The sequence below is a fragment of the Dendrobates tinctorius genome, unplaced genomic scaffold (assembly GCF_039654945.1).
Source record: "Dendrobates tinctorius isolate UK_male_01 unplaced genomic scaffold, ASM3965494v1 ptg000223l, whole genome shotgun sequence".
Classification (NCBI taxonomy): Eukaryota; Metazoa; Chordata; class Amphibia; order Anura; family Dendrobatidae; genus Dendrobates; species Dendrobates tinctorius.
Genome location: NW_027361890.1, coordinates 17,793,432 through 17,815,563, shown reverse-complemented (window position 1 = coordinate 17,815,563; position 22,132 = coordinate 17,793,432). Strand labels below are relative to the sequence as shown.

The window sequence follows — 22,132 nt, the reverse complement described above, 5'->3', positions numbered from 1 at the left end:
GAGCTGCGCACGCTGACATAGTTAACAGTGGCTGAAGCTCTGGGTGTGGGTGGGCCCCCTCAGAGCAAGGGGCCCGAGCGACTGCCCCCCTGCTAGCTACGCTACTGCCTCTCCATCATTGCCTTTCCCCCCCATCCTCATCATTTTCCTCTGCACTATCTCCTACATTGACTCCTTCCCCAACTCCCACATCTTTGTCCTTTCCACCACCTCCATCATTGCTTTCTCCCCCACCACCCCTCTCATTGTCTTCTCTACCACCCATACCACTCACCTCTCCCCTCGTTCCTCAGCAGTTGCAGCATCTTCATTGCCGGCAGCTTTCTCTCTGACACAGACTCACTCTGATTGGTGACGTCATCCAGCCGCACTGCTGTGTCAGACAGGAAGCGCGGCAAGGAAGCCGGACGGATCCCTTCAGCTTCGCTCCACTGACATTTTTTCCTGTAGACAACGAAGCTGCAAGGATTGCTCCCTGCCCTCCGCACATGAGGGAAATCTGGCCAAGGACCCCCTGGAGCCTTGGGGCCGGATAAACAGACCAGATTGCCCTCAGTGTTAGCCGCCCTGTAGGAACCCTCCTCCACCTCCGGTGTGTCCGCCACTGATCAGGAGAGATCTGACTCCTGGAATCCCATCTGTATAGTAAAAGGGCCCTTTGACCGTGCCTAGTACTGCACATCAGTCCTTTAAAATGAATGAAGCTGGATTGCTTCACCCGACAAAGCCTCACATAAAGGCTGCAGAGACCTGAGGGGCTAAACTGAGTGATGGTCAGTGAATGGGGTTGGGCCAAATGACCCAGGAGGTTCCTTCCAACTCTGACATTCTTTGATTCTATGATTCATCTGCTGCAAAACCTCTAAAGAATACAGTATTGGTTCAACTTTAGCAATTTTCCTGACATCCATCAAAATCTACATAAAACAGAATGGTAAATTCATATTTTATTTTATTAAGGAGTGGTGGAGAAAAAGAAGAAAATAGTGAAAGTAAACAAGAGCGTCAGCAAGAGGTAAGAAACAAGCCCATGTCATTTTTTTCCATTTTGGTAAGGAGAAACTATTTGGAAGAAACTCACAAACTCTCATTTCTTTATCGCTTCATTGGGAGATACAGATTACCATAGGTGTATGCTGCTGCTGCTAGGAAGCTGACATTATGCAAAAAAAGGAAACTTAGCTCCTCCCCGGCAGTATACACCCACCGACAGGCACCAAGTACCTCAGTTTGTGCTTAGTGTCTGTAGGAGGCAGACCGGGATCTCCCCAGATCCGCATTTAACGATTCCTTTTTTCCCTTTTAGGTTTTGTGTGTGTGTATTAATCTTTTCCCATTTATTTTTTCAGATTCAGCTTCGGGAAACATGGGGGTAAATGTTCACCCTGCTTTCCCATATCACGCGGCTGAGCAAGCAATGTGGTGTGACCCACATCGCAACTCTCAGGACCGCAGGCAGGACTTTTTCCCTATCACCCTCGGGTGCTACGGGCTGACGACAGGTGGCTGGTCCTAGCCGATTCCCCTCCTCACCCCTCTCCTGGGACAGGACTGAGAGGAAGACGGCGGTCACCGGCGGTAACTCTCCCCTGCTAGCAAAGGGTTAACGCCGTCTTCTGCACTATTCGGACATAGTGCTGGGCAGAGGACCTTCACTCTCAGCGGCCCACCCTCATCGCGGGCCCCTGCGGTCATCCTCTTCAGGAAGCATGTGGGAGGTAAGCAGCCTAAAGGCTACCAGGTCCCATGCTTGCCCCACATGAAAGTCAGTGGGGTCAGCGCCGCTGACAGCACTCTCCATTTAAATTTCCCGCCCAGGCGCGCGCCTCACATCTTCCCACTCTTATTTTTCTGAGCTCCAATTCTATCTCCCTCGGCAGTATTCCCTGACCTCCTGCAGATACTTGCGCAGTTATACTGCAGCCTTCACATATGCTCAACCCTGCAAGGGCTCCTTATCCTAGACCCATCCCTACCCACTACGCCTGTGCGCGCTGTAAAAAGAAGTGGGCGTCAGGTCAGTCGTCTCCCTTCTGCCCTCCTGCAGTCCTTCCGCAATGTCTGCCCCACTGGAACACCCCGAGTCCCGGGATGACAGCACTCCCCCTCCCCCAGAGTGGGCCGTTGCAATGTCTCAGTCGGTCTCTGACTTGACGAAAGTTTCTCAGTCCCTGGTCCAGGTCTTACAACGATTACCTCAGCTCTCGACAGCCACCTGTACTCCGACCGCCTCTCACGGTGAGTCGTCTGCACCTGACCGCGACCTCCACAGGGACAGACTGGGTAGGATTTCTAGAAAGCGGGTCCTTTCTACCTCTTCCTCCAGCTCCCAAGGTCCGTCCGTTCCACCCAGGTTACTTTCCTCGTCTCCCTCTTCAGAAGATGACCTTAGGTGAGACAATGATTCCCAATCGGGATCTGACTCAGAGGCGGACAACATGTCTAAAACACAGGACATGATTGATAGTCTCGTATCGGCTATTTTCCAGACGCTCAAAATAAAGGAAGATAAGACACCCCTTCAGGACTGCTCTGTCCCCTTTAAACGAGCGAAACCCCCCGCCCGAACCTTTCCTAATCACAAAGAGTTCGACACTACTTTAACCAAACACTGGGAATACCCTGAGAAGCGTTTCTCAGGCCGCAGGTACTTAGACGTCCTGTATCCATTTGATGCGGATCTTCTCACAAAATGGACTAAGGCTCCCGAAGTGGACCCACCAGTTTCCCGCCTATCCTCTAAGACGGTTCTATCCCTTCCGGACGGGGCATCTCTTAAAGACCCGGCAGACAGGCAAATAGAATCTCTGGCTAAATCAATTTTTGAAGCATCCGGCACCTCTCTCTGCGCTATTTTCGCTTCCTCCTGGGTGGCGAAGGTCATTTCAGCTTGGGCAAAAATTCATCGCAAGGGCATCTTATCGGCAGCCCCTAAGGACGAGCTGGCAGACCTAGCAGACCAAATTAATCATGCTGGTAAATACCTTTTGACCGCCTCCTTAGATGCGGCTGGGTGCGTAGCAGAAGCTAACAGCAAAATATTAGTCATACGCCGCATCCTTTGGTTGAAGTTGTCGAGGTAGCTATTTTGGGAGGGCTAAATTAACCCTTCACGGTTGATCCAGTGATTTCCAAATTATTCCAGTGTTGCTAGCAACTCAAATGACCACACGGAGACTGGGGTCTCTGTACGGGAGGATCGAGGCAGATCACTAAGCCCCTTTATTTTAGTCACATCTTTTATAATCTTTTGCTTAATTATGCAAGGTTCTCAAGTACCAATAGCATCATTTCACTTTATAAGCCAATAATATTGCAAGAAAACCGGAAACTACATATATGTCCGTACCTAGATATCGTAGAAAGTAGTATAATGGCATATTCTTCAGAGTTTTACACCCCCGCCTCCCTTATCTTATACAGATGGGAACAGTCTGGTTTCATGACAGCCCATGCCAATTATAAAAATTTATCTTACAGCTACAAAAACGGAGAAACGAAACCTTACAGAGAATGGATAAAACGAAACTTCAACTCTGATTTTAGTATTAACCCTTCACATTCCCCCCTAGATAAAAATTTTTAACACATATGCAGCATCAGAGGTGCTATCCCAAGCTAACAGCTTGAGGGGTACTGGTCTTCACATGACTGATGCCGTGTTACCAGTCATGGCTGTCGCGGCGCACCCGTCCCCCCTGTATACTGCAGTTCACGAATAACAGTTTTTGATGACGGTGGTGGGGATCTTTTGTAGGTAGGCATGTGCTTGGCTTCAACATCTTCATCAAGTAGCCTTTTGAGATCGGTGCAGAGAAGAGCAGGGGCAACGACACCTTTGGTATCATCATTAGCTGTCTTAGTGCAGAATTTCCTAATACATGCAGGAATACACCAAAGAACAAGTTTTAGTATCACATATACAACAAGGATACAGGCAGCAATGTGTAACAAGCTTTGTAAGATCCCAGCTATCCAGCCCCCAATTCCCTTAAATCAATTGGCTGGATTGAGAAAGGAGAAGGTGTCTGACCACCAACTGTCCTTATTACGATCATTGTCTTTATCGTATTGATCTGAGTCATTGAATATCTTCTAACTTTAACTTTTAACTTCTACCAATAATAATAGTATGAAAAATGCGAAAAACCAAAACATTATGCCCCTTTATTTGCTATTGGCTTGTTGGGTGATGAGGAGGACTTGATCAGGACCGTCATACAAGGGTTCTAGTCCGTGCTTCCTGACATGCCTCTTCGCGACTACCAAATCACCAGGCTTCAGGTTATGACAAGTGCCGGTTTCTGCTGAATCTGGAAAAGAAAAGGAAACTAGAACATAGGTGTTAGCAAGATTTTTACTAAGCAGAATAACATATTGAACAACACGGTCAGTCTCTTCTGATAACTGCTGAGGCTGGAAATTTGCAACTGGGGCCTAGCACCAAACAATATCTCATATGGGGACAGGCCATGTTTTGCAATAGGGGTAGTACGAATGTGGTATAGTACAATGGGTAGGAGCTCTGGCCTTGGAGCCGTAGTCTCCTGCATCATTTTGGTCAATTGTCCCCTCAGTGTGCCATTCAGCCTCTCAACTTCCCCACTGGATTGTGGGTGGTACGGAGTATGGAGGGCTACAGTGGATCCAAGCATTGTCAGAACTTCTTGGTACACATGAGAAGAAAAGGCCGGGCCTTGATCACTTTCAACAACTTCTGGAACCCCATATCTGCATATAACTTCCATCACCAGTTTTTTCGCTGTGGTCTTTGCAGTCATGTTGGTAACAGGGAATGCTTCCGGCCAACTGGAGAACCGGGGCCCAGTAGAATTTTTGCACCAGTGCGAGGGCCTGATTCTTTCCTCGATGTGTAGGCCCATGTGGCAATAGCAGGGTACATCCGCTTAGGGAGACACACAAGTCGCTCCTTTTTCCAGAGACCATTATCCATACGTGCCCCATCAGTCTTCCATTGCTTCACCTCTTCCTTTGGAGACATTCTCTGCGTTGTCATTAAGCGGTCTTGCAGGGTCCGACAGAAAACTTAGTCTGTTGTAGATCATCAGGTTCTTGTAGGGTCAATGCTTCTTGTAACTGTTGACGCTGAGAGCGTGTGGTCACCATAGTTGGTATGGTTGGTTCAACGGGTAAGAGAGCGCGGCGGCTTTTGCTTGCATATCCGCAAATATGTTGCCAACAGTCTGTGGACTGGTCCTAGGACCGTGCGCCTTAACTTTGATAATGGCCACCTGAGTAGGTAATTTGATCGAGTCCATGAGGGTTGTAACAGCTTCAGCATTTTTCACTGGGGTTCCGGCAGTAGTAATAAACCCTCGATTGGCCCATAGAGCCCCAAAATCGTGAGCGATACCAAATGCATACCGTGAGTCCGTGTATATATTTGCCCGTCTGTTCTTGGCCAAAGTACATGCAGTAGACAGAGCCTGGAGTTCTGCTTCTTGTGCTGACTGTGAGGCGGGAGCGCAGCTGCGTGCACTACAGTGTCCTCTGTGGTAACAGCATATCCCGTGTGGAATCTACCAAACTCATCAACATATCTTGAACCATCCGTGTATAACACCAGATCGGGATTTGGGAGTGGATTCTCACTGACATTTGGTGGAGTAGCTGTTTCTTCAGTCAGCAGTTGGGAACAATCATATTGGAGGTAATCCTCATCATTGCCATCTTTCCTTATAGTTCATTATACCGTCTTTCAAGGCATTGTAAAGGGGTTGCATTATGTGGGATGCATTCTGTATCCACTGACAACAATAAGTGCATAGTCCAAGAAAACGCTGGAGTTCAGCTTCATCTTTTGGGAAAGGAAGTGAGCTGACAGCTATTTTTCTTTCTTCTGCGAGGTGTCTGGCACCCTGAAGGAGACAGTGACCCAAGAATATCACTTGACCAAGGCAGAACTGAAGTTTCGAGGCCGAAACCCGACAGTTCAGTGCTGCCAGATGCTTTAAGGAGGCTAACAATGGCAACAATGGCAAAAGACACCTGCTCATATTTTTTGCAAACTGGTTGGGACTGTTTTGTGCCCCTTGTGGCATAACTGTCCATATTAACTGTCGTCCCTGCTAAGTGAATGCAAATAGAAACTGGCAGTCTGGGTGTAACGGAATGCTAAAGAAGGCATTGGTAAGATCAATAACTTTAAACCAAGCAGCATCCCGGGGTATTTGGGACAAAAGAGTATGTGGCTTAGGCACCAGGTTTGAGAAACACTTACTGGTTCTACTGGCATTTTCCCTATATCATTTGACCCTTTTGACCAGAGTTTAGATAGTATCTCTGAGAGGTATGGGGTGAGTCACTGATCCTCAGGCAATATTGGGGGTGGATCTGGGCCTATCAGGGCCATCATAACTGTACATAACTGTAAGAAAGGCATGCAAAATACAGATTTCCACACTGTCTTCATCTACATAGGGATTATATAACAAAAAAAACCATCTGACCATCATCTTGGAATTGTATTCTGGAGCGGAACTGTGATAATAAATCTACCCCTAGTAAATTTACTGGACATATGAGAGAGATTACAAACTGAGCAGTAACGAGAATTAGCAGGGAGGGGGGCTGAGGAGCAGGGTTCCCACTAGCTGAAGTCTGAGGAAGGGGGGCAGAGTTTGCTGTGTGCTCCAGTGATACGGATAAAGGATGGAATCTCCAGCGCTGGACTTCAGTTAAAAATACATCATTTATTGTAAATTCTTAAAATAGAACAGAAAAAAGTATGGATAAGGACATACAGGCAGATGGGGTCTCTGGAGACCACCAGAGACCCCATCTGCCTGTATGTCCTTATCCATACTTTTTTCTGTTCTATTTTAAGAATTTACAATAAATGATGTATTTTTAACTGAAGTCCAGCGCTGGAGATTCCATCCTTTATTTTGCTTCAGTCAACACCCCTGATCAAGGTGACTCCGTGCGCAGGAGGATTATGGATCGCAACCGAGACTGGTGAGCTGACCTCCCTTCATTTTCCCTATCCTTCTAAAATTAAAGTGATACGGATAAGAGACTGGCTGTGTACTCGCAGCTGCCGTGGGGGCGAAGGGGGATATGGTGTGGGCTAAGATGGGAGGGGTACTGAAGCAGTGCAGCTGCTAGCTTGCTTTTTTTTTCTCTCTCTCTCTCTCCTGAAAAGAGCAGGTTAAAGTCTCCTGAAAACTTTTTTTTTTTTTTTCCTCTGGAGCTGGTAAATGGAAGGGGTGGCTACTCATAACCACTAGCAATAACGGGGACTAAGGCTAGCGGTGGATGATAATAGGTGCCGTTAGCAGAGGTGGGGGCTGCAACTCTCGGTCTTCTTGTGCCACAATTATAACAGACCTCTCTCCACTGAGGATTAGTAACTACACATACAGCACAGATCCACCCGGCAGGATCATAGGGTGGGGGTATACTGAGTTTCGGTAGTCCAGGATATATTGGTGCCTTAGGGTTAAGGGATTTCCTGGGGAGGGACCTTATCATCTAGCAGGGAAACTTCTTGTTTCAAATCATCACTTTTAACTATCCGACTGCCTGACACATTGTCTGGATCTTAGTTCCTTCTTTAATCAATCACATTCTCATACCACAGTCACTTTCTTGAACCACAAATCATCCCGTCCCTGTCATAATAGTCAATTTTTCCTTCTTCAACATAACAGTAACAGAAACAATCAGAATTCACTTGCTGTTCAATGTCCACATAACCTTCATTATACAATTCATGTGCCAAGCCACGGAATACCTCAGCGCCTTCAAGTAATCCATCATCGGTCAACCTTTTAACTCCTTCATCCCATAGCGTAGGCTGCAACCTCCCGCCCTTAGGAAATCCCAGAATCGAAAATATTTTTCCTGCATTCCTGACAGATTTCTTTCCTCTTTGAATCATAAGACTAACAGTATCTGATCCTTCACACAATTCCAAACTTTTCTTTTTCTTCCACAGAAACATAATTCTCTCCTTTAGAGCTAAATACCCTGACAAATTGTGCACAATACTGGAGCAGCCGTCTCCGTTTGTTCCACAGGGTCAAACCCCTCTGAGAAGCCCAAAATTCGCGGTACTCAGTGAAAGGAGGAGGGCGTCTCAGACTATCCCTCCGGACACCTCTGGTTATATATATCTATATATACCTGAGTTACGTATCCTACCCAGTCTTCGATCACTCACCATGCCCAATTACTAATAATGATCGGGAATTTCAGAATATTTTGACTATAAAGAGAGTCACAATCACTGTTCAATCCGGGGTGTCCGTCCCTTATGAGGTACGGTTCGAGCACTGGGCCCCCAACGGGACTACACCGCTATATGATTCCACCCATGAATCACCCCACCAGGGGACAAACCTCAGATCCTCTTTGCAGCAACAAGCACAGGAAAACCACACCAACGGTCAGTCTGAACAGTATAACTGCCAACTTACCGTGGTTGTGGGGGGTGATCAGTCCCAATTTTCCAGCACCTGTGTCCGCTCCGAGGGTCCTTTGTCTTGTTGTCCTCCGGGGGCAGAGGCGTCCCTGTCCGGGGGCCCCACGTTGCGCGCCACTGTCGAGGTAGCTATTTTGGGAGGGCTAAATTAACCCTTCACGGTTGATCCAGTGATTTCCAAATTATTCCAGTGTTGCTAGCAACTCAAATGACCACACAGAGACTGGGGTCTCTGTACGGGAGGATCGAGGCAGATCACTAAGCCCCTTTATTTTAGTCACATCTTTTATAATCTTTTGCTTAATTATGCAAGGTTCTCAAGTACCAATAGCATCATTTCACTTTATAAGCCAATAATATTGCAAGAAAACCGGAAACTACATATATGTCCGTACCTAGATAGCGTAGAAAGTAGTATAATGGCATATTCTTCAGAGTTTTACACCCCCGCCTCCCTTATCTTATACAGATGGGAACAGTCTGGTTTCATGACAGCCCATGCCAATTATAAAAATTTATCTTACAGCTACAAAAACGGAGAAACGAAACCTTACAGAGAATGGATAAAACGAAACTTCAACTCTGATTTTAGTATTAACCCTTCACAAAGTCATGGAGTGCGGACACCACCTCCAAGAAGTCGCTCACCAACCTGGCATTTCACGGTTCTAGGCTCTTTGGCGCCAAGCTGGATAAGATAATCTCCGATGCCACTGGTGGTAAAAGTACCTCCCTTCCCCAGTCTCGGCCTAGACGGTTTTTCAACAGGAAAACTTCTCGGCCATTTAGATCCTTTCGCCCCTTCTCTTCCGCAGAAGGATCATCCCAGCAGGACCGGCCCTCTACCTCCAGAGATCGCAGAAAACCATCGTATAAACCCGCTCCCCGCTGGAAATCAAGAGGCCAACCCACCAGGTCCTCAGGCTCCTGCTCCGGTAGATTCTCCTCAAAGTGACGGGTCACCCCCCACCTGGAATTTCTTCCAGGGTGGGAGGCAGGCTCTCTTCTTTCATGGACGCTTAGCTGTCTGTGGTCGACGACGCTTGGGTCAGGGAAATCATCATATCCGGATACAAAATCGAATTTTCTTCCCCCAAGCAGTCGCTTCTTTCTTTCTCGACCCCCAAGACAGCCGTCCCAGACCCCAGGGTTCCTTCAGGCCGTCTCCTCCCTTCTTTCCGCTGGAGTTATCGTTCCCATTCCTTCAAACGAACGGTTTTCAGGGTTTTACTCGAATCTCTTCGTAGTCCAGAAAAAAGACGGTTCCCTTCGCCCAATCTTGGACCTCAAGTTGCTCAACCGCCACGTGAGGATCCTCCACTTCAAGATGGAGTCCCTGCGCTCGGTGATAGCCTTGATGGAACCCGGAGAGTTCCTCTGCTCTGTGGCCATACAGGATGCCTATCTTCACATCCCTGTTTGTTTGCAACATCAGAGATATCTCCGCTTTGCGATTCAAGAAAATCATTATCAATTCACGGCCCTCCCATTCAGCCTAGCCTCCGCTCCCCGTGTCTTTATGAAGGTGATGGCAACAGTCATGGCCATTCTTCGCTCCAGGGGGATTCTCATTATCCCTTATCTGGACGATCTGCTGATCAAGGGCTCGTCCCGTCAGGACTGTCTCCAAAGTCTTCAGATAACTCTGGATACTCTCTCCCGTCTCGGATGGATAGTCAACAAAGAGAAATCCATCCTGCACCCTACTCAGCGTCTGACCTTTTTGGGCATGGAATTCGACACAAATCTAGCCCGAGTGTTGCTTCCGAGGGAAACATTTTCAGCCCTTTGCAAGGGAATCCGATCCTTGAAACGGTCGAGGCCCATTCCCCTTCGGTCTTGCATGAGGGTCCTGGGGAAGATGATTGCTTCCATGGAAGCAGTGCCTTTCGCACAATTTTACACTCGTCCGCTCCAGCTGTCCCTCCTTTCTGCCTGGGACAAGACTTCGGTTTCTCTGGACTGTCCCATACTCCTTCCTCTCAAAGTAAGGCAATCTCTGACTTGGTGGTCAATACCGGCATCAGTTCTACAGGGAAGGTCCTTTCTCCTGCCTCAGTGGCAAGTCATCACCACCGACGCCAGTCTTCTAGGATGGGGGACGGTTTTCCATCGGAAGACGGCCCAAGGGCGCTGGAACGCCCAGGAGTCTCTTCTTCCCATCAACCTCCTGGAAATCAGAGCGATCTTCCTTGCCCTCCTCTGCTGGCAGCCTGTCCTCGTAGGCAAACCAGTCCGCATTCAATCGGACAACGACACGGCTGTGGCATACATAAACCACCAGGGCGGTACTCACAGCAGGCAGGTAATGTCAGAAGTGGCAAAGATACTGCGTTGGGCAGAGCATTACGTTCCGGCGATCTCCGCCGTTAACATTCCAGGGGTAGAAATTTGGGCAGCCGACTTCCTAAGTCGCCAGGGTCTGGCATCAGGCAAATGGTCCCTTCACCCCACAGTCTTCAACCAGATATGCCAGCATTGGGGCACCACCAGACCATCCAGATCTTCTCTCTCAAGGTCCCCTTTACCACCAGAATTCTCGGTCTCTCAGTTTAACGGCATGGCCGTTGAGGCCGCGATTCTAAGACAATCAGGTTTTTCCAACCATGTCATTCAGACCATGATCAGAGCTAGAAAACCAGCCTCCTCCCGCATTTACCATAGGTACTGGAAAGCTTTTTTCCATTGGTGCGACGATAACAATGTTTTTCCATTGTCGTTCTCCATTCCATCCATACTTGGCTTCCTCCAGTCCGGTTTAGATGTGGGTCTGTCCCTCAGTAATCTCAAAGGCCAGGTATCGGCTCTGTCGATTCTTTTCCAAAGGGATCTGGCCCCATTACCGCAAGTTAAGACCTTTCTCCAGGGGGTCGCCCACGTGGCTCCTCCTCATCGTTCTCTGATAGATCCGTGGGACCTCAATCTCGTTCTTGGCGCTCTCCAGAAGGCGCCGTTCGAGCCTATCCAGGACATTCCTCTTTCCCTTCTGTCATGGAAGGTAACTTTCCTGATCGCCATTACATCCATTAGGAGAGTGTCTGAGCTGGCGGCTTTATCCTGTTGTTCCCCGTACCTAATCCTCCATCAGGATAAGGTCGTTCTCAGGCCAGTTCCATCTTTCCTTCCAAAAGTGGTATCCCCTTTCCACATTAATGAGGATATTGTCCTTCCCTCTTTTTGCCCTGCGTCTGTTCACCCGCTGGAAAAGTCGCTCCACAAACTGGATGTAGTGAGAGCCTTGCGAGTTTATCTTGCCAGGACCGCTTCTCTTCGTCAATCCGATTCCCTGCTTGTCATCTCTGAAGGTCGCCGGAAAGGGCTTCCGGCATCCAAATCCACAATCGCTCGCTGGATTTGTTCTACCATTCTGGAAGCCTACTGACTTCAGGAGAAACGGCCCCCTCCGGGAGTGAGTGCCCACTCCACCCGGGCTGTGGGAGCTTCGTGGGCTGTGCGACACCAGGCTTCGGCCTTACAACTTGCAGGGCCGCGAACTGGTCGTCTTTGCACACCTTTGCAAGGTTCTACAGGGTTTCTACAGGGTTCATACCCAGGCCTCGTCTGATGCAGCTTTTGGTAGGAAGGTTCTGCAGGCAGCAGTAGCACATCGAATGACCTAAGCCCTTCCTTCCTTCGTTCCTTTGTTGCTGTTCCCACCCTCGGGACTGCTTTGGAATGTCCCATGGTAATCTGTGTCCCCCAATGAAGCGATAAAGAAAGAGGCATTTTTGGTTCTTACAGTAAAATCTCTTTCTTGGAGCCTTCATTGGGGGACACAGCACCCTCCCTGTTTAAGTTGTACCATGTTGGGTTTTCAAGTCCCTTGTTGGGTTGGTACATATTTTGAGAGTTTTTTGGTTGCTTCTCCTACTGCTTTCTCACCAACTGAGGTACTTGGTGCCTGTCGGTGGGTGTATACTGCCGGGGTGGAGCTAAGTTTCCTTTTTTTGCATAGTGTCAGCCTCCTAGCAGCAGCAGCATACACCCATGGTAATCTGTGTCCCCCAATGAAGGCTCCAAGAAAGAGATTTTATGGTAAGAACAAAAAATCCCTCTTTTGTTTCTCTGGTCAGACTGAACTAAAACAGCTTGTTAAATATATGTAAACCTTTCCTTGCTTTTTGGTGATTAGGTGGAAAAAAAGCCCAGTACAAACAATGTGGAGCAGATAGATGAAGAGAGTAACCCAGGTGAGCATATAACACGTGATTATAGCATTTACATAATGTTATATAGTCATATCATTGAATGTCAGCTGAACACTCGATTTGCCAAAAGCTACTCCACCAGTCTCCCTAATGCATATGCATACCTGATTCTGCCAAGTGTGCCTGTGTTCTCCTTTTGGGGAGGGGAATAAGCATCAAACAGTTATATAGTTCACATTTCCCACTGTTTTATCAATGCACCTAGAAACAATGACCACATGCAACTATGCAACTCTCATTTTTCTTCTCCTTTTGCACATATACATTTCTTATAATGATATAACAACACAAAAGCAGCACTCAGACGCCCTTGGACTAAGGAAAGCCGCGGTGTAACATCTTTGACTAAGCTGCAAATTGCCTCTTCAGAGAAAAAGAGGACTGAACTCTATAGCGCCACCTGTTGGTAGTAGCAATCCTGCAAGTCACAATCAACCCTTTAACGAGTCTTATAATATGACTTAGGATAAATGCCAAATCAGAATCTCAATTTGCAGACACAGTGTTTCGAGCTATTGGCTCTCGTCAGTGCAAAGTATGAGAACTGATTTGGCTAGGTTAGAGGCTCTGGACTGAGGTCTAAGGGGTAAGGTTTCTCCTTGTGGAGAGTGACATGCCAGCTCTGGCTTGTCAAGGTAAGGAGGCTTATTTGCCATGCAATGCTCCTCTGGGAAAATAATATGCAAATTGCCTCTTCAGAGAAAAAGAGGACTTGAACTCTATAGCGCCACCTGTTGGTAGTAGTAGCGATCCTACAAGTCACAATCAACCCTTTAACGAGTCTTGTAATATGACTTAGGATAAAAGCCAAATCAGAATCTCAATTTGCAGACACGGTGTTTCGGGCTATTGGCTCTCATCAGTGCAAAGTATGAGAACGGATTTGGCTAGGTGAGAGGCTCTGGACTGAGGTCTAAGGGGCAAGGTTTCTCCTTGTGGAGAGTGACATGTCAGCTCTGGCTTGTCGAGGAGGCTTATTCGCCATGCATTGCTCCTCTGGGAAAATAATATGCAAATTGCCTCTTCAGAGAAAAAGAGGACTTGAACTCTATAGCGCCACCTGTTGGTAGTAGCAATCCTACAAGTCACAATCAACCCTTTAACAAGTCTTGTAATATGACTTAGGATAGAGGCAATTTGCATATTATTTTCCCAGAGGAGCATTGCACGGCGAATAAGCCTCCTTACCGTGACAAGCCAGAGCTGGCATGTCACTCTCCACAAGGAGAAAACTTACTCCTTAGACCTCAGTCCAGAGCCTCTCACCTAGCCAAATCAGTTTTCATACTTTGCACTGACGAGAGCCAATAGCTCGAAACGCCTTGTCTGCAAATTGAGATTCTGATTTGGCATTTATCCTAAGTCATATTACAAGACTTGTTAAAGGGTTGAATGTGACTTGTAGGATCGCTACTACCAACAGGTGGCGCTATAGAGCATTGCACGGCAAATAAGTCTCCTTACCTTGACAAGCCAGAGCTGACATGTCACTCTCCACAAGGAGAAACCTTACCCCTTAGACCTTGACTAAGCTGCAAACAATAGAATTTAGCATTAAAATACAACATCCTTGATCCTTCTAAGGCTATGTGCACACGTAGTTTTAGGTGCTGCGGATTTGGGAAAATCCGCAGGTCAGAAGACCTGCGGATTAGCCTGCGGTTTAGCCCTGCGGTTTCACACCTCTACAATGGAGAAGGTGTGAAACCGCTGCGGATTCTGCACAAAGAATTGACATGCTGCGGATTTGAACCCGCAGCAAATCCGCGCGGAAAAATCCGCAGCATGTGCACAGCGGATTTTATTTTACCATTGAAAATAATGGTACTGTACAACGCAGCTAAATCTGCGGTTCCGCAGAGCCCAAAACGCTGCGGATCCGCAGCAGAATCCGCAACGTGTGCACATAGCCTTATTCCCCTCAACATCATTTTCTATAGGGGCCACTTTAGCTTGCAAATCACTTTCCTACATTACATGACAATATGAAATGTCCATCCATGCTGCTGCTAATATTTTCCATGTTCTCTGAAGCCCAGGATAGCCCTGAATCAGACAGATTGTTATGGCCTGTTGCATCTGCACTGACAGCAAGACTTCGTAGACTCATTACTGTATATCAGCGGTGCAATCGCAAGGAGTTGGCACGGCCAGAGATTTTAGCTCCCACAAGTCACAGCTTTTGGCTTCAAGAAGAAATGGTCCGAAGAGCAGAGATTGATCCAATTATGAAAGAAATGCAGAAGAGGTATTTTTATGTGTATTTATTTTTTTATTATTTTTTTTACCTTTCATTCTGTACGAATTAGCAATACTTAAGCACTTTTTGTTAGGACTCCGGTGTGCCTTTCCTCTGCTATTCTTCCTGGAAATATATGAATACATTGAGAACTAGATGTTATCCTTTATTTTTTGTCGGTGGGCATTGTCCCTACATAATCTGACACTGCATTATTACTGCAGGCCATATCACACTGTATTAGGAAACACTCTATTAAAGGGGAATTTCAGACCCAGTTGTCATGTTTTTATGCATTTCCAGGAGGAACACCCATAATTTTGTCTTAATTAAATCTGCCAGGGATTAGCCATACATGCCATGTGTTCATTTCTTAGGTGGACCAGAAGAGAACAAGCTGACTTCTACAGAACGGTGTCCTCTTTTGGAGTAATATATGATGCAGACAAGAAGTGCTTTGATTGGACGCAGTTTAGATCATTGTCTCGCCTTGATAAGAAGACCGATGAGAGCCTAGAAAAATATTTCCATAGCTTTGTAGCCATGTGTAGAAATGTCTGCCGTCTCCCACTCAGAAAGGATGACGGTAAGTTCTACTCTCGCTTCTTGTTAGAACAGAATTTTCTATTATCTCTGTAGGATAGTCCCTAGATTTAGGAAAATGAAAGACAACTCCTTGTCTTTTTTTCTTTTTCTTTTCAGGTTCAGCTGATCCCTCTCTCTTTCTGGACCCAATAACAGAAGAGCGTGCTGCAAGAACCTTGTATCGTATAGAACTTCTAAGAAAAGTCAGAGAGCAAGTGTTGAGGCATCCACAGCTTCCTGAGCGTCTGAAGCTGTGTAGGCCTAGTCTGTATCTTCCTGTGTGGTGGGAATGTGGCAAACATGATAGAGATCTTTTAATAGGTACGGCCAAACATGGACTCAGCCGTACAGATTACTATATCATGAATGATCCTCAACTTTCCTTCTTGGATGCATACAGAAATTATTCTCAGCACAAGAAAAATGGTGATGAGAACATGTGTTGTCATTACCAAATGGCTTCTAAAGTATTTGAATCTTCTCCTTGTCACCTGGAAGGAACAAATGAGGCTGCAAAGACAGAGGCTGAGACTGAAATTAAGTCTGAAGCTGTGGATGAGCCAATTGAAAGTCGAATGTGCAGCCCCCAGGATGTTTCGTGCGAAAATTTAATTTCTCAAGTTGGTGATATGATATCCAACAGCCAAGATGAGTGTTCTCTACCTGACTCTCTTATGTGCATGATGTATGGTGAGAAGGCATGTAATAGCTCTCTTCTGCAAGCTGCCACCAGTGAACAGACCTCGCTCGCTGCAAGCTTCATGGGCATGGAAAAGAGTGCCCCAACTGATTACACTCTAAGTAAGACCAAAGAAGGCAATTTAACTCCAGAAGAAGAGCCGGTATCCAGAGACTGCTTCCTGGGGAGCAATGGCCAGGAATGTGATCCTTTAGAAGGACAAGATACATTAGGCAAACCATTTAACAGCAATCATAGTCATCTCAGTTTATCTGCAGTGGATGAAGAGCAACCACAGACTCCAATCATTGGAGAAAAAGACTCTGAGACTCTAAATGATAATCATTTTTGTACAAACCTTGATCAATCTGCAGAGCAATCCTTAGGTTTAGAATTTGAATTTCTAGACAAAACTTATGAGGAGCCTTCAGGTCGGAGCACTAGTCTTAATGAAGAAAAAAGCTGTGGTATCAATTTGGAAAGTCCTCAAAACTCAAATTGTAATCTTCCAGTGGAGGAAAAAGAGGAATGGGGGGCTGAACTCCAGGAAATTAAGGATGACCCAATTGTAAAATGGCAAAAGGAGTTAGATGACATGAAGGAACTTCCCTTGGAAGAATGTGGTGATGAGCACAAAGTGAAAGATTTAGGTGTGCAAACTGATGTCTCAAAGTCAGAGGAAAATTGTACAACTCAACTCCTAGATGATAAAGACTTCTCAGAGTCTAAACACAAAACTGGAGAAATGCTTTCTGGCCTCTTAAAGCAAAATTCTGAGGATTTGAAGGACAAAGACTCCGAGGAAAATCCAATACACTGCTCTCTTTCTGATGGAAATGTGAAATTGGAGGTCTGTGAAGTTAAGAAAGAGAATATCGAGGAGGACTGTGGTTGTAAGAGTAAGTGATTTACAGCACTCTTTTCTTTTTTCCATGTTATACTCTTAGTATAGTCTGACATGTGTGCACTTTGTCGCATGTAGAGTCATAAATTCCCATTTACATATCCATGGGTCCATTAATGTGCAGTTCATTGCAATGAGTCCATTTTCATCCTTCTATAATTTTTTAGGTTTAATTGGAGTGTTTAGCACATTTGCACTACTAAACCATTAACAACACTGTAATGAATTTTAGCCCCTTCCCAACCTATGACTTACTATTACAGCATACGTTCCTGAGCTTGCATCTTTCACTGCAGATAATGGTTATTTAAAACAACCATCATCTGCCTCTAGCAGCAGTGAGTGGAGCTGATCTCTGCTCTCTGATGTAAATGTCGTTGTCAATCCATGTTGGCTTGCTGTGGCATGGCAGCCAGTCATCTGCTGATGGTCCCTTACCTGCCAGGAAGACAAGTCTGTGGCTGGCATTCATAGGAGACTGTGATTTTTACCATATACTTGCAATACTGTTGGTTTGAATTATATAGTACAAGTGATTCGACAATCGCAGGTTCAAGTCCCCGAAGTCGACTACAAAATATAATAATATAATAGAAAGTGCAAAAAAAAAAAGTTTTTAAAGTTTGAATCACCCTTTCAGATTAAAAATAAATAAAATATACATACTTGGTATTGCTGTGCTGTAACAAGTCGAAAAATTGAACAAGAAAAGACATGCAATAAGAAGCAATCAAGACATTTTACCTACCTCAAAATTGTTCAAAAAAACCCCATCACATTGCTACGCAAATTACTAGTCCTCATACAGCGCCATCGCCTGAAAACAATACGGGTCTTGGAAAATGGCGACTAAAGCAAAAAAAACTATGCAAGTTTGTATCTCTGTAATTATACTGACCTGGAGAATCATGCAGACAAGTCATTTTTTACCATTCAATGACTACTGTGTTTAAAAAAAAAAAAAAAAAAAAGTGAAATTGTTTATTGGGGGACAAAGGAACCATGGGTTATAAGCTGACACTTAGGATACACCTTAGAAAAAAACAGCCAGCATCTGGCCAGTGCAAAAGCAGTAAGAGGAACAAAACAAAAAACCGCTCCAAAAAGGGGGAGTGCTGGCAAACATGTGCTGGTCAATGCCAACCAGGATGGTGTCCCTGCATTTTCAATGGGTAAAGAGAGCCAGTCAACCCCACCTACAGATTGGACTGCCAGAGATGAACCATAGCCAGGCAAACCTCTCACAGAGAGAACACAGGAGCGCATACCAGAACAAAAATTCTTGTGTATGGGAATGGCGCCTTTCCTATGTCCACTTACTGTGTATAGTGTGCTGTACTCCACTACATACAGCTGAATCTATTTTTATCACCCAAAACTTTTATTTCTTTTTCTTTCTTCTTTAAAAAAACCCCCCAAAAAAACTCATGAAAATCAAACTGGTCATTAGCCATGAATAACGTGATCCCAAGTACAGAATGCATACTATATGGCAAAACCCTAGTATCAAACTAGGATAACATTGGGTATATACCCTATGGAGCTCCCTTACAACATGGACGCACAATGAGAATGGAGCATGCAATCCATAAAGATAACACAAGATATCAATGTAAACCTTGCTTTTAATAATACAAAAATTTAAGAACATACATATAATGTTAATCAATTACAGAGCCTTTTGACAGAGGTCAGAGTACACCACAGTTAGACTAAAATGTTCTGCATGATGAGCACCGAAGCACAGGATAACGTCAGTATAATACCCAAAAAGACACCACTCATATATCCAAAAATGTATAAACCCAAAAGCAAGGGGGAATTACGGTGGGAATCACGTCCTATTCCTCAAAAAGTACCATGATCTATCAGCATCAATATCCATACTTATGTCCATGCCAAAATATGGCTATAGAAAAGGAAGGGAGGACAAGGGGAAAGGTAAGAGTTAATAAAGGAAGTTAAGCGAAGTCAGTCATTACCCGTGCTGGTGTCCATCAGCGAGCGCGTACCCCTACGCACGTTTCACGGTAGCTTCCTCGAGAAGTCCGTTAAAACTTCATGTCATTTAGGAGATGAGAAATTGAAATGAAATTACGGTAAACACAATCCACTGTAATCATGTCTTGGCTTGACAAATATGTCATTGCATGCAGATTTATTTTTTTTAAGCTTTTCTTGTTGTGGTCTCTTGCTGGGGCTTTTCACTTGCGTTGTATTGTCAGTGTGTGCAATAATTCTGCATGCAGTGTTTTTTCGTGCCTGTGCAAATATAATACTGAGCACTTGGCCTGGGATTTTTCTCTTTTTTTCCTCTCTCATGTTCACCTGTCAGAAGATGGCACACATTATGGCAGAACATGGATATGGAAGTCTGAACCCACAGGTTAGAGACTCCATTCTGCTAGACCGAAGAAAAGTCTTGCTTATAAATTGGACATCTTGTTACATTGTTTACCAGTGAATTTTGCAAATTGCTGTTTTATTCCTCTGTTTTTGGTCTTTAGTTTTTTGCTTTGTTTTATATTGTTTTGTAACTTTTGATTTATACATATTTACAATTGCATTCTTATTTGTTATACATTCTGGATAAAACCTCAAGCTCCTCTGTAACTATACAAAAGTTCACATGTCCAGTAATTATCAGTTAGAAGTGATCAAGCAGCAATCCTTTGACAAAAAAGTTGCGCAGCCAGAACTTTGTTGTCCAGTTGAAAAGAAAAAACTGATTTCTAATAACATTTCAGATTTTTTTAAGAACATTGAAACCTATGGAAAATGGATCAGGTACTTAGCCATCAGTTCTTCTCCAATTTGAAAAGAATCCGTTTTTTGCTTAGTGGTGGCGGAAAAGTACTGGACATGTGAGATGTCAATTAATCATCTATTTGAAACTGATCCAGTAAGCAAAAAAGGATCCTTTTCAAATAGGAGAGACACGGGTGGCTAATTAACTGATCAGTTTTACATAGAATTCACTGTTAAAAAAAAGGGATCCAGTTGAAATCAGGATTTTTCAGGGAGACAAGACAGTTGTTTCTGCGCAACATTTTTGTAACGGACGATTACTGGACATGTGAACATACCCTAACTTGCAATATTGTGTCTAATAAAAGAAAATGGAAGCTCTTAAGTCAATGATATTTGTTGTGGCTGTTTTAACATTGGAATCCATGATGTAATTTTTGGTTTGTTCTTTCCTCTGATTGGCCTGTGCTTGTGTCTTATCTAGAGCTTCTTGGAAAGTATCCAGAAGAGGAAGCTAAAAGTTGCACAATGTCCACTTCTAAGGAAGTTGCGCAGGAATTTCCTGACGGCAGAGCCCCGACTATCGCCCAACTGCTGCAGGAGAAAACATTGTACTCTTTTTCTGAGTGGCCTAAGGTGTTAAAATCAAATCTCCATGTTTCATTGTTTGTCACTTTCAGGTGTATTGTTCAGATTTGCAGCATTTCTGTCCCTTCTAATGGCAAGAGTAGCTTAGCATGTAGCATTAGTCTTACCAACAACACTGTAGGTCTGTAACAAACCCCATTATGTGGCAGTAAGGTTTGTAAGTTCCATTTGGACCGTGCACTCTGTCACAATTTCATATATTTAACCCTTCCCTTAATAGTGCATCCTATGTCTGGACCGCAAGTATGCAGCGGGCTCAAGAACTGCGCCTGCACTATGCCCAACAGGTGCCAGCTGTTTTGTACATCCAGCATCTGCAGTAACAGCAGCAACCAGTGCTTGCTCTGACTGCTGTTATTTACTCAGTTAAATAACGCTGGCAATCTCTTGACCATGGCATTTAAATGGACTGGTTGCAGAGGAGCACATACCACTGCCAATGGTTTCTCATGACAGCCAAGGCCTGCTGAAGACGCCCATAGTTTCCATCCTGGGCCTTCTATCAAATGTTCTGTCTCCTTGGGGTATTAAACTTGTGAGTTTAATATGTACAGTTGTGGCCAAAAGTATTGACACCCCTGCAATTCTGTCAGATAATATTCAGTTTCTTCCTGAAAATGATTGCAAACACAAATTCTTTGGTATTATTATCTTCATTTAATTTGTCTTAAATGAAAAAACACAAAAAGAATTGTCCTAAAGCCAAATTGGATATAATTCCACAGCAAACATAAAAAAGAGGGTGGACAAAGTATTGGCACTGTTCGAAAAATCATGTGATGCTTCTCTAATTTGTGTAATTAACAGCACCTGTAGCTTATCTGTGGCACCTAACAGGTGTTGGCAATAACTAAATCACACTTGCAGCCAGTTGACATGGATTAAAGTTGACTCAACCTCTGTCCTGTGTCCTTGTGTGTACCACATTGAGCATGGAGAAAAGAAAGAAGACCAAAGAACTGTCTGAGGACTTGAGAAATCAAATTGTGAGGAAGCATGAGCAATCTCAAGGCTACAAGTCCATCTCCAAAGACCTGAATGTTCCTGTGTCTACCGTGCGCAGTGTCATCAAGAAGTTTAAAGACAATGGCACTGTGGCTAACCTCCCTAGATGTGGACGGAAAAGAAAAATTGACAAGAGATTTCAACGCAAGATTGTGCGGATGTTTGATAAAGAACCTCGACTAACATCCAAACAAGTTCAAGCTGCCCTGCAGTCCGAGGGTACAACAGTGTCAACCCGTACTATCCATCGGCGTCTGAATGAAAAGGGACTGTATGGTAGGAGACCCAGAAAGACCCCACTTCTTACCCCGAGACATAAAAAAGCCTTGCTGGAGTTTGCCAAAACTTACCTGAAAAAGCCTAAAACGTTTTGGAAGAATGTTCTCTGGTCAGATGAGACAAAAGTAGAGCTTTTTGGGCAAAGGCATCAACATAGACTTTACAGGAGAAAAAAAGAGGCATTCAAAGAAAAGAACACGATCCCTACAGTCAAACATGGCGGAGGTTCCCTGATGTTTTGGGGTTGCTTTGCTGCCTCTGGCACTGGACTACTTGACCGTGTGCATGGCATTATGAAGTGTGAAGACTACCAACAAATTTTGCAGCATAATGTAGGGCCCAGTGTGAGAAAGCTGGGTCTCCTTCAGAGGTCATGTGTCTTCCAGCAGGA

At 45.0% G+C, this 22,132-nt stretch overlaps 1 protein-coding gene across 7 annotated transcripts in view; it reads left to right on the top strand.

Annotated features, from left to right (window-relative positions):
- Window positions 1-22,132, top strand: part of CHD6 (chromodomain helicase DNA binding protein 6) — a 275,948-nt gene that overhangs the window by 218,948 nt on the left and 34,868 nt on the right. For 6 of the 7 annotated variants that reach the window (XM_073555368.1, XM_073555372.1, XM_073555370.1 and 3 more), the window contains 7 exons: window positions 961-1,015; window positions 12,579-12,636; window positions 14,689-14,902; window positions 15,271-15,479; window positions 15,596-17,056; window positions 19,397-19,447; window positions 20,294-20,445. In XM_073555368.1, coding sequence (XP_073411469.1) covers window positions 961-1,015; window positions 12,579-12,636; window positions 14,689-14,902; window positions 15,271-15,479; window positions 15,596-17,056; window positions 19,397-19,447; window positions 20,294-20,445 — 2,200 coding nt within the window. The remainder of the gene's footprint in view (window positions 1-960; window positions 1,016-12,578; window positions 12,637-14,688; window positions 14,903-15,270; window positions 15,480-15,595; window positions 17,057-19,396; window positions 19,448-20,293; window positions 20,446-22,132) is intronic. The other variant, XM_073555371.1, reaches the window with a different exon arrangement.